Source organism: Trachymyrmex cornetzi, unplaced genomic scaffold (assembly GCF_001594075.2).
Source record: "Trachymyrmex cornetzi isolate Tcor2-1 unplaced genomic scaffold, Tcor1.1 scaffold625, whole genome shotgun sequence".
Taxonomy (NCBI): Eukaryota; Metazoa; Arthropoda; class Insecta; order Hymenoptera; family Formicidae; genus Trachymyrmex; species Trachymyrmex cornetzi.
In genome coordinates, this window is record NW_017299943.1 from 31,030 (window position 1) to 42,629 (window position 11,600).

At 32.3% G+C, this 11,600-nt stretch overlaps 3 protein-coding genes across 4 annotated transcripts in view; 1 reads left to right on the top strand and 2 right to left on the bottom strand.

Annotated features, from left to right (window-relative positions):
- Nucleotides 1-243: 243 nt before the first annotated feature.
- Nucleotides 244-844, top strand: LOC108766805 (E3 ubiquitin-protein ligase RNF180). Its single transcript, XM_018516311.1, has 3 exons — nt 244-284; nt 401-608; nt 677-844. Exons 2-3 carry the CDS (start codon nt 429-431, stop codon nt 836-838), a joined length of 342 nt encoding a protein of 113 aa, XP_018371813.1. The 5' UTR covers nt 244-284; nt 401-428; the 3' UTR covers nt 839-844.
- Nucleotides 845-2,122: 1,278 nt separating this feature from the next.
- On the bottom strand, nt 2,123-5,340 carry red (LysM peptidoglycan-binding domain-containing protein red). 2 transcript variants are annotated; one of them, XM_018516305.1, is made up of 5 exons: nt 5,086-5,340; nt 4,645-4,934; nt 3,293-3,442; nt 3,085-3,212; nt 2,123-2,781 (listed from the first exon to the last, which is right to left on the bottom strand). In XM_018516305.1, the coding sequence occupies exons 2-5, from the start codon at nt 4,819-4,821 to the stop codon at nt 2,544-2,546; spliced, it is 693 nt and encodes a 230-aa protein (XP_018371807.1). In that variant the 5' UTR covers nt 4,822-4,934; nt 5,086-5,340; the 3' UTR covers nt 2,123-2,543. The 2 variants fall into 2 exon arrangements, with proteins under 2 accessions (XP_018371807.1, XP_018371808.1); XM_018516306.1 differs by having other exon boundaries at nt 2,548-2,781; nt 3,089-3,212.
- A 1,155-nt stretch (nt 5,341-6,495) lies between these two features.
- The window catches only part of Cka (Connector of kinase to AP-1), a 7,488-nt gene continuing 2,383 nt past the window's right edge, over nt 6,496-11,600 (bottom strand). Inside the window, exons 4-12 of the mRNA XM_018516319.1 lie at nt 11,532-11,598; nt 11,151-11,358; nt 10,790-10,951; nt 8,845-8,983; nt 8,189-8,313; nt 7,924-8,102; nt 7,468-7,799; nt 6,932-7,243; nt 6,496-6,807 (exon numbers count right to left, since the gene is read on the bottom strand). Coding sequence (XP_018371821.1) covers nt 6,638-6,807; nt 6,932-7,243; nt 7,468-7,799; nt 7,924-8,102; nt 8,189-8,313; nt 8,845-8,983; nt 10,790-10,951; nt 11,151-11,358; nt 11,532-11,598 — 1,694 coding nt within the window. The 3' untranslated portion in view covers nt 6,496-6,637. The remainder of the gene's footprint in view (nt 6,808-6,931; nt 7,244-7,467; nt 7,800-7,923; nt 8,103-8,188; nt 8,314-8,844; nt 8,984-10,789; nt 10,952-11,150; nt 11,359-11,531; nt 11,599-11,600) is intronic.

The following is an 11,600-nucleotide window of genomic DNA, read 5'->3' on the forward strand; positions in this document are numbered from 1 at the left end:
CACCCCTGCCAATATTAGATACATATAGATTATATAACTATGTGCCTATATTAGAGTATATAGGTTAGCTTAGGTTATGTTTCTATTGCAACTTAAATACAAGTTCATAGGCTTTGATTTAGATGTTTTCTGCGATTTTGTATTTCATTCTTTTTTACTTTAATTGTATATGAAGTGCGATTTCGAGAGACATACGTTTTGATCATAATATATATTCTAAAAAAAACTTATTATAAAAGAATAATTATATATAGCGGAGTTATTAACACACTTTATGAGCTTTGGTAAGTAACTGTCAGTTTTTTATAGCTTTTATCATTTTATTTTTTTATTTTTATCTGACATTTTATGACATTCTCATCAATCACTTTTAGTGAAATCGATAATAATAATTCTTCAGATATTCTTCGTGTCACTGTCTTTGTATAATGGAAGTAAGATGCAAGCATTGTTGTAAATCGCTTTTCAAGGGTGATTCTATTTTGTTTAATGCACATTATCAGCCAAAACAACAAATGGATATAGGATGCCAAGTGGATGAATCCGATTGCTGCTCATATATGATTCCCGAGAATGCACCAAATTGGATTATGGATGCTATCAATCAAGTATATCTTCTTTATCAAAATTTTAAAAATACATTTATATATGAATCAAGATAATAATTTTTTTTAAGGAATCTTGGACCAAGGGAAAATTATATTGTCCATACTGCAACAATCGCTTAGGATCTTTCAACTTTGTGAATGAGCTTAAATGTTACTGCGATAAATATGTGAGGCCACCCATAAGGATAGTTAACTCTAAAGTAGACATATTATATGAAAGATTAAAATAATAATCAGACAGAACTTTCTCTCTATGTATACATTTTCTGTTTCGTGTGTATATATTATTATAATATATATTTGTAAGAACTATCATCATAACGCTTGTGAAATCATGGAAAATATATTTTTGCAGAAATCTTTTTTTTATATTATGTAAAGTAAATCATATAATAACTTATTTTGATTAATATATAAATTAATTTTTTACTATGCTTATGTGATGAATAATGACACAATCTACTATATATAGTTACACATAAACTTCTATCTTAACTTTTACTTAGATCTTTTTATCTTTTTTATTTAATTTATATTTACATTTAGTTAAAGCTTTTCCAACTTATGTATATTATGTCTATATATATATATAAAATATTGCATGATATATTAACTATAGACAACATTGTCAACCAGTGCTGCTATTTACTATATGTACAGTGTAAAATACAGGATTTTTTAAAATTATGTATAAAATTTGAATATATCGATTTGATGTACAATGTATATCAATGTGTAGTTGTGTTTAGGTGGAAGCGTTGTTATTATAAATTAAGTTGCTCTGTTATTATAATTTCTAGTTTTAATCATCACTTTGTGCGACATTAAATAATATTATTTGTAACGTTACTTTAAAATATGAATTTTTTTTAGTTTATTTGGATCTGTGTGACTTTTTGTATCATAATATATATATTTTGTAAAAAAATTCGCTGACTTTTTGTGATAATTATAATGAACATTCAAATTCATTAGATGTTACTTAAAATGTGCTCTAGTAATATCACACTTCAATGAATTCAATATTAGTCAAAGAAAGCTTAGTCCAGCTAAGAATAAATTGAAAGAATTAATCCATGTTTTAATAATAGGTGCATTTTGTCCTTTTCTTTAATTTTAGATATGATAATTTTTATTAGGATTCTTGTAAACAATGATAACATTTATATATATTTAATATTAGAAAAATATTGTATACATGATATATTTTTTATCACTTATGAAAAAAATTTTTATAATAGGGTTTGCTAAGAGAGAAAATAAAATATATTTTTATTAACAAGTGTAACAATTAGTTTAATAAGTTGCGTTTCAAATAAATAGATTCTATATTTTGTTCATATATAGTTTTGCACTATTCATTTTCACTACATAATTAGTTTCTTAAAATTTGTTTTTGTTTTACCAAATTTTCAAGTAATTCATCACAGTGACTTAACAAAAAAAAAAAAAAGAATGTGAAGTATTCGAAAAGCAATATATATAGATTTTTATATAACTTAAACAGACAAAAATGGGGCATGAATGAGACCCTTATATAACACAGTTTTATATTCAAGGCACATATGGTCCACTAAGCAATGTTATGTAAAACAGTTCAGCGCTACGTATATATAAAAGTCAGTTGATCCATTCACGATATCATTATGACGAAGAAGTCGTAAAACCGGAATATGGCGATAGTGTAATCATTATTATACAAGAATATTGCTTAGATCAACTAGAGGATACGTGAATGATATTTCAATGTAAAAGAGAGCGCAATGCAGTTTAATATAATTAAACTATATATGTAATATAGTGATATTGGATCAACCAACATCAGATATGAAAAGCAACCTCCTATTCGCGCATTGATATACAGTACATCCTTTCCTACAAGCTTTTTAATAACAATCGACACACAGGATATTACAGCCCAATGAAACTTAGACGCTACAACTGGAACATCTCATCTTGCTGCTGTTCAAGTCTTTGCAAGGAAGTCTTTACTCTTCTTCCTTGCGTCATAACTACAGCAGTTGGAAAATTATGCATATCACTAGAGGACACTGGTCTGATGGAATCAGAGGAGGACGTTGAGTAGGTATTCGATGTGGTGGGAAATGAGTTTCGCAATTTAGCAGACCCACGCCGTCGTTGTACGTAAACGTCATTATCGTCAGTGCAAAATCTATAAAAATAATTTATAGACGTAAAGATATTATTTAGAATTTAAAGAATTAGTACCTTAATACCTTAATTAAGACGGTCTTAAAGTAAGAACGAACTATGAATACCGGCCTGTGATTGGTTTATTACATCTTAAGACTGTACTTAAATATAAGAACTATAAATACCAATTTTCAAGAGAAATTTTTATTTTCTATAAGCTTGCCTTTCATATTTTTATTAAATCATCACCTTTTGTATAAAACATATGCTTAAAAATATGTAAGTTTCATCGAATATATGTAAGGTATAGAAAATAACTTACTCACTGTTCCCTTGAGTGCGTTTGACGTCTCTCTTGGCATTGGCTATCGAGCTATCCATCTTAGCTAAGAAATCATTAACTGAACCTTCATCGTCAATAGATGACGATATCGAAGAAGGACTAGATATCTATGAAATACAACATATTCATAAGACATATGTATCAAGGAATGAAATGACAATTATTGATGATTCCAAACTTTACTTACATTTGGAGGAACATCATGCTCTTCAGAAGCTGCCGATTCGTCGTTGCACATAGAGGCGGGACTGTCTGCGCTGACAGGAATAAGCAAATGTTCCCGTAAAAATAAACTATCCGATGCCCATAATCTATTAATCCTTCTTATTTGTTCTGTCTGTAAGAATTAGAAACGTTAATTTTACATTAGAGGTAACATTTTTTTACCTGGAGCAAATAAAGTATTGATTAAAATATTATCTCCAAGGAAATCAATAAAATAAAAACTAATATACATCAGAAAAAAATATAAAACATATATATTTTTTCTTTAAATATTTTATTTCTCAATAAAGTTTAAAGCTCAATAGAATTATGAAAGGCAAGACGGAAGTAATCTAAGTTTTGTGCTATTTATTATAATCCTCAATGCAATCGTTTCAGTGAATTTGATCACTCATACTATAAGTAGATTAGTACATTTAAAAAAATATTAGCGTGGATTTAACACCCATGAAGTGTCTATGGGTATCGGCAGAATTATTTGCAGGGGGGGGGGGGGGAAAATGACTCTCAAGTTTTTGCTCTAATAAGATTTTCTAAAATGAATTTCTTAAAGTTTTATTACAAATGTTAATATTTATGCATTGAGTTTCTGTTTAATTAAAAAAAGTTATACTCTGTATTATGCAACTTCTTTTTTTTCTTGTAGATTTTTTTCTCATTTATTTCATAAGTATGGAATGCAAGTGTACTCCTTTATATTAAAGGGTTTATATAAATTACATTAGGTGAAATAGATTAAGAAATGTTTAAACACAAATAAGAGGAGAAATACCAATTTCTGTCAAAGCAGATTTATATAAAGTATCTAAATGTGGTAAAATTTAATAAATTTTAACAATAAAATAAAATATGTATATTCTATTAAATATACAATATCATTATTAGATATTTAACCGTTTAAAATGTTTGTATGTTTTTACATTTAAGTTTGCTAATTTCATGTATAACATCCTTTAATACGCACTAATCTAATGCAAATAATCCTATCGCTATGTAATTTATTACAAATGTCTCTAATGTTGGCATTTCAAGAATAGATATGGACACAGAGATAACCCATGAAACACATAGCTTCTATATAAAAAGTATCTGTGGAAGTCTTAAAAGTATTAAGCATCTCTAACTTTACTTTCTATGGGATTCTTTTACAAGAGACACAACATTCATTTATAATATAACGTTTCATTCTCATTCTTTTTCTACAAGCAACTAAATAATGATATGTAGTTATAGAATTGTGTCATTGTTGTAGCAAATGAACACAACATATTGAGACAAATAAATGAGAGGACAATGCACATGGATGAATCGTACCGTAACTCCGTATTTAAGGGCTATTCCTTGAAGGGTGTCCGTAGAGCACACTGTGTGCTTCACCAAGCTCTCGGTCCGCGTCATATGCTTTGCTGTGCTTCCGTACTTCTTCAGGGCTCTTCCAGTATCTCGAATGCATCGGCGCTCCTCCATCTCTCTGGCACCGTTCCGTTCCATCGTTAGGCCACTGGAACGCTCACGAAGGGCCGGGGCGTACCATAATACGCGAACGTACGTCTCGGATTGCGCGTCTCCGGGTGATAAACTCGCACGAGTCTCACATAACCTGTCTGAGAATTTGACGGATTAGACGATTTTATTTTTCGATTGTCGACGACACTTCGCAAGAATCTCATGTCGTTTCATTGATCTTATCTTCCTCCGAGCTTCCTCCGTAAGCAAACGGGAGGACGAGACTGCAGAGAGGACTTAACCACTTACGAGGCGCGTGGAACAAATCACTCGAGGAACTTGAAGTAAGCGCTCAGCTCTCATGCCTGGCACGACGTGCACGCATCTACGGAAAACTTTGTCATTTCTCTCGGGATCATCGACGGCTCTCGGTTTGATTTGTATCCTCGGTTCGATCGGATCACGGGGAATCACGAGATCGCCCGCGGTCTGTGTTCTATGGCTGATCGTATTCAGCTTCAGCTGATTAACACGATCATGCCTGCCTGAATGGGAGAATGCTTTCTTTTTCCTCTCTCTCTCTCTCTCTCTCTCTCTCTCTCAAAAAACTCTCTCTCTCTCTCTCTCTGAAATAGCAATAATCGTGATGCGTTCGCTGAAAGATAGTATTATGCGCAAAATGGGAAAATGAAAGGTGAGTGAAGTAAATTTGTAGAATTGTTCTCCGTCCCGAAAATAATGGGAAAATAATTCTACAAATTCATACTGCAGTTTATTTCGCACTCATTAAAGAAAACCATTCGTAAGGATTATCTTCTACCCCATATAATATTAAGAGACGCGCCCAGTTTCACATGCCATCCTGGAAAAAAAACATCGCAAAATTTTTTTCACTCGAGGAACATGATCAATCGCTCTCGCTGCGATGACCCCGTTTGTTTACCACAGAAAATGGAAAATGGATTTACTCGCCTACGAGCGAGGAGAGAGGGCTTCAGAACGATTCAGATGTCTGGGAATGTAAAATAAGAAAATAATGTGGAATGAGATTTTAATAAAAAAATGTTCATTATAATACGTTACACAGTTATCTATTTTTAAATACAATATATTACAGAGAGAGAGAAACACACAATTATAATTTATTGTTATTAATATTACGTCTATTTAGCTTACGATTATTATTATTATCATCATTATCATTACTATGTGCTAGCCTCGATGAATATATAAGGCAGCAGGAAAAAATTATCTTTAATGGGAGACTAATTATGCATATATATATATATATATATATATATATACCCAGTAGCTGTGCAACAGTAACGGCGATATTGGTAATAAATAGTTAACGTAAGGATAAATATTACGCTACCGCGGCAGTGTACTTCCTGGATTCTGTGGGTAAGGGGCTGGTTCCTCTAATTATCAGGACTATATCGGCTAATATTCTACATGATACCCCTTCCCGCTATTCCAAATGATTATCAGCTACTTAATGATGATCGAACATCAACAAGCAGCGTTTATATCATTTAAAATTATTTTTCCCCCATAACTGTCACAGACAAGAGTTATTGATAATTTCTTTTCATTTTCTTTATGAATAACTACACGAGCGATTTGATTTCTTTATAAATCGGTACCTCGAAAATGGTAGAACAATCAGTTACAACAGAAACATATCAGAAGTGTGTGTGTTGTGTGTGTGTGTGTGTGTGTGTATGTTTCGTATGTACGGTGGAGACACATAAAGTTATATAAAGCTATTTAAAATGAATACGAATACAAAAACTGCTCGATTTGATGTAATAGTAGAAATTATTTTGATGTAGCGAGTGTATCTTGGATTTTACACATTTCACACAAACACTTTGGCGAGAGCGTCGGCACCGGCGCTCGCTATAAACGGTCGTGATGGGTGGAACGCTACGTCCAAAATGCTTTCATCAAATTTCTTCCGATGTGCTGTTATTTCCTGAACACAAGTCTTGTTATCCATGTTCCACAATCTTATACTGCAATCATGACCTGCGCAACAATAAATAAGAAGTACATTAAAATATATATTTTTTTATTTTTAACTGATTGACAGTTTTACGCTACAAAATTATCGCGATAAAATTAATCATAGTACGTTTTCTCTCTTACTTACTTCCTGAAAGTAAATATAAACCATGAGGATCTACAGCGAGACTAGTAACTGCGTCTAAATGCGCTACCATTGCGTGAGCAAGAGTAGCTGACCGGTGATCGTAAAATCGAATGTGCCGATCTTCATGTGCGGCTACAACGAGCGGTAACGTAGGATGTGCTACTACGCGATTCACGCCTTTCGTCTCGTTCGCCTCAAGTCGCGCCACGATCGCGCCGGTTTCAGTATCAAATACCACGCAAGCTCCTTCATAAGCTACGACCAGCTTGTGCGGGTCGTCCCTGATAAAATCAACTGAAGTTGGTATACCGTCTATAAAAGAAAAAAAAGAAACTATTATAGCAAATAATCACTTTAAAATGTAGAACACAGAGAGGAACTTACATTTGATCAATATTTGCTAGATAAAGCTGTACGAATTCGAGACATAAGTCCCATATTATAATTTAACATGATTAAACATACAATTTACTACTTGCTATTCATGATCTAATAGCGCTAATTGTTGTTTAAAATGTTAGATAACGTTTGCATACCTTGTTCTGAAACATACGTATTAAGAAGAGGTTGTGGGGTCTGTGGGGCCCACAATTTTACAGTTCCATCTGCACTAAACGACAGCATGGTACGAAAATACATGCTCAAGCCCCAAACAGCATTCGTATGTCCTGTTAATGTATGACTAAGGACACTTGGTTCATACGAGTCGTATGGATCAATGTTAGCTGATGGAAGCGTCCAGCAATGAATATTGCCGTCTAAACCACCGCTGTAACATCGATTGCCCATACTGCACATGGCCAGACACAATACAGGACCAGTGTGTGATCTAAATGTGTAAAGTGGTTCTACATCTAACGAGGCTGACCTACAAGATGATAAAAAAAGATATAATAATAAACATAATGTATGTGTAAATATAGCATATATCTTTAAAATAAAATATTGCAATTAAACAGTTATTCTCATGACCAAATATGAAATTTACGAACTTTTTCGCTGGTACAGTTTTATGAAGATTCCACAACTTTAGCGTATGATCATCGCTCGCGGTGATGAGGACTGGATCTGTGGGATGGAAGACGAGTGCCCTGACAGCGTCAAAGTGCGATCGTAACGTGTATTTCGCATTCCATGTTTTCCTGAACGTTTCTTTTGTGGTGGAAACCATCTGTTGGATAAAACAACAGCATTACGAAAATAAATGAATTATATCGAATTATCTTGTGCGATATAAGAAGGATTATGGTAACTTACATCATACGATATTTCTGCGTCGTTGTTAACACATAATTGTTCTAATTCTCCTAATTCCAATGTAGAATCACCTTCTTTATTTGGACGTCTCGGGTCTGGTTGCAATCCTCTATGTAATGCTGCATCTTCAGGGAAGATATCAGATTAGTAAATCGTAAACCGTAACAATATTATAAATATATTACATTGCGAGTATACAAGGTATCCCAAAATTAATGACTCAAAATATTATAGTAAGTTTTTAAAAAATTAAACAAAAGTTATTTATAAATTTTTATTTTAAGGAATACTTTCTGAGATATAAAAGTTTAAGCACCTATGTCAATTACAGACTTTACATTTAGATAAGATAGTGTGCTGAAGTGCACATTCATCAATATTCACTAACATACTCATGGGTAGGTGGCTACCTAAACATAGTTTATAACTGATCATATTTAAATCCTTATTATTTCAAAAATTACTATCTAAAATAAAAATTTACAAATAATCTTTTTATGTAATTTTTCGAAAATTTTCTTGCTATAATATTTTGAGTTGCGTATTTTAGCACATTCTGTATTATGAGTATTATGGTAGGTGTATGTGACAGAGATTTACATTTTGAAACATAGAAACATTTTAAAAATGTATAAATTAATATGGATATTACTTACTCCATTCTGAAGAATTCATTTCCAAATGAATAGAACCAGGCGGTGATTCTTCGATTTCTGTGAGAAGGTTTAATTCGTTTAATACTTCTTCTGCCTCTGCATCTGTATCAACATCCTCCGCTAGAAGAGGAATAGATGCCTGCAGAGACAAAAACAAAAATAATATATCCGCCTTAGTGATCTAAAAACTTGGAACGCTCATACAGAATGCTAGAGATTTGGGTTCCCTGGTCGAGGTAATATTTTTCGCAATAAGATTATTTACAGATTTTTGCTAAGCAATTTGATTTGTGACATTACTACTGTAGTTCAATCGGTTTGCGCTTCAAGACCGAAAAATTAATTTGGTGTGCAATTTAAACAACTACATAGATAATATATAAATTCGCATAGAATTATTTAAGCATTTAAGGTCCAGCTCGACTGTTAAAGGCTTTCTTTTCTTTCTTGTTGTATGTTCATATGTACGGTCCTAGAAACGCTAAAAATTTAGATTAAGGGAGCATCCCCTAATGACCTTGACCTTGACATATGTTGTCAAGGTCATGACCCTGAGTGACCTCCAACAAGTTTTAGCCGTCGGTCGCCTTTCGTTAAAGTCATTAACAAAAAAAGTTCTGCTATATAAAACAAAAATTATCTGCTTTAAAATAAATTTCCTGCTTTAAGGGGATCCTAAAGACGTCTGTATTACTGACTAAACACGTAATTTTTGTATAACGAATACTCTTTTTCTCTTTCACGGATTCGAAAATCCTTTTCCAGGATTAAAGTATATGCATTAATACGTGTTTGTGAAGTGGAGTCTGCGTTGAGAATGATCAAAAATTTCGAAATCGATATATTTTTTACCATTTCTTAGTGTAACATGGTGTCTCAGCTGTCAAGTCGTGACATTTGCTTGATATGAAAGCTTTGCAACCCGAATGTACGAAATAATAGTTCCCAAATATGTAATTTGCACGAACGTACAATGTCGAGTTCTTCGAATTAGATTTAGACGCTTTATCGCGACGAATTCGTTGTACAAAAATTGGCACGTATGTGTGACTGCGTGTTTCATATGGTGCGTTCCGTATCGCGCATGATGTGCATGATGCATCCATTGTCCTTGTTTAACGTTTGGTGAGCAACAAGGATAAACGACGCATTATGCGCATCATTCGAGAAACGGAACGCACCCATAGTCTCTGCGTGAGATATTGCTGTGGTGGTATAAAAAGACATATCAATGTGCGGCGCGCGGCGCGACATCTAGTGATTTCGTCGGAGTTCGAGCTTTGCTTTAAGATCCTCTTAAAAGGATGTTGTTAACAGTGAGGATAAAAAAAAGTTCTGCTATATAAGACAAAAATTCTCAACTTTAAAATAAATTTCCTGCTTTAAAAAGTTGTTGACAGTGAGGCAAGAAAAAAGTTCTGCTATATAAAACAAAAATTCTCTGCTTTAAAATAAAAAAAAGTCGCTTCGCGTAGAAAGTCGCAAAAAGAATGTACATAGATAAATATGTATCTTTAATTTAAAAAAGAAATACTCAAAGTACATATGAAATAATAATAAATAATAAGCGATTTTCTTTTTTTTTATTTTAAATCAGAATTTTTTTTCTTATATAGCTGAACTTTTTTTCCTCACTATTAACAACTTTTTAAAGCAGAAAATTTATTTTAAAGCAGAGAATCTTTGTTTTTCATAGCAGAACTTTTTGTGTTAACAACTTTTTAACGAAAGGCGATCGAGTGAAACCTGTTGGAGGTCACTCAAGATCATGACCTTGACAACATATGTCAAGGTCAAGGTCATTGGAGGATGCTCCTCTATTCTGAATTTTTATCCTAGAAATTCTTTGAAAAAATCATATTAATAAAACACACATGTCATAAATAAATATATGACGAAATTAAATGTTATAAAATAAATATATAAAGTAGTAGCGGAAATTTACTTTATTTGGTTTGGTATCTGTATTTGCATCGTAAATTTCGTCTTCTACATCTCCTTCCTCTTCTTCCATGTCCATATCTGTGTGACGCAAAAATTCGAAATTCGCTATAACAGCCGCTTCCGTATCTAATATCATTGCCTCTGCTATAGAAGATGGCTGCTGCTAGAATTGAAATATCACATTTCTTATATAGAAATTACATACAAGATATTTTCATTAACTTTTTGAACTTTCATTATAACTTGCAAATTTCATTAAAAATTTTTATTAGATATATGCAATTTGCCAATTATCATTCATGTAATTCAAGTTTTTTTTATTTCAAATTTCAAAAAATATAAATATATATATTTATTTCTACCTTTTTGTTGGGAGGACGCTGTTGTTTTCCTCGGAGTAAGAGACTTTCATTATATTCTTGCTTATCCTGTGTCACTCCTTCATTTCCATTTAACGCTGGAGTATTCATCTCTTCTGTGTCTGTGTTATTGTTTAAGCCAAGCAGAGATCGTACTCTGTTTGACCGTACATCTATTATTGTGTCAGTATATCCAATCTCTTGCAAATACCTAAAAAAAAACATTTATAATATCTTTTTATGAATTAGATACTAATTTTCTTTTTTTGTCTCTTTCTATAAAAATTAAATATAAAATTAAAAAATGCAAAAATATTAATATTAATATTAGTAAGCAATTACAAATTTTAAAATCTCTAAAATTAAAAGATTTCTTATACATACTGCCTTAGAAGTTGACGACCTTGTCTCCAACTAACATTACTGACAGAAGTAAATGAAGCTTCTCCATCT

What these genes read in the sequence shown, in the direction of transcription:
- LOC108766805 (XM_018516311.1), top strand. Translation starts at nt 429, where the DNA reads ATGGAAGTAAGATGCAAGCATTGTTGTAAATCGCTTTTCAAGGGTGAT. An exon ending in TTATGGATGCTATCAATCAA is followed by an intron (nt 609 to 676) that starts GTATATCTTCTT and finishes ATTTTTTTTAAG; the next exon opens with GAATCTTGGACCAAGGGAAA.
- red (XM_018516305.1), bottom strand. Translation starts at nt 4,821, where the DNA reads ATGGAACGGAACGGTGCCAGAGAGATGGAGGAGCGCCGATGCATTCGA. An exon ending in CCCTTAAATACGGAGTTACG is followed by an intron (nt 3,443 to 4,644) that starts GTACGATTCATC and finishes TAATTCTTACAG; the next exon opens with ACAGAACAAATAAGAAGGAT. An exon ending in CGCACTCAAGGGAACAGTGA is followed by an intron (nt 2,782 to 3,084) that starts GTAAGTTATTTT and finishes TTATTTTTATAG; the next exon opens with ATTTTGCACTGACGATAATG.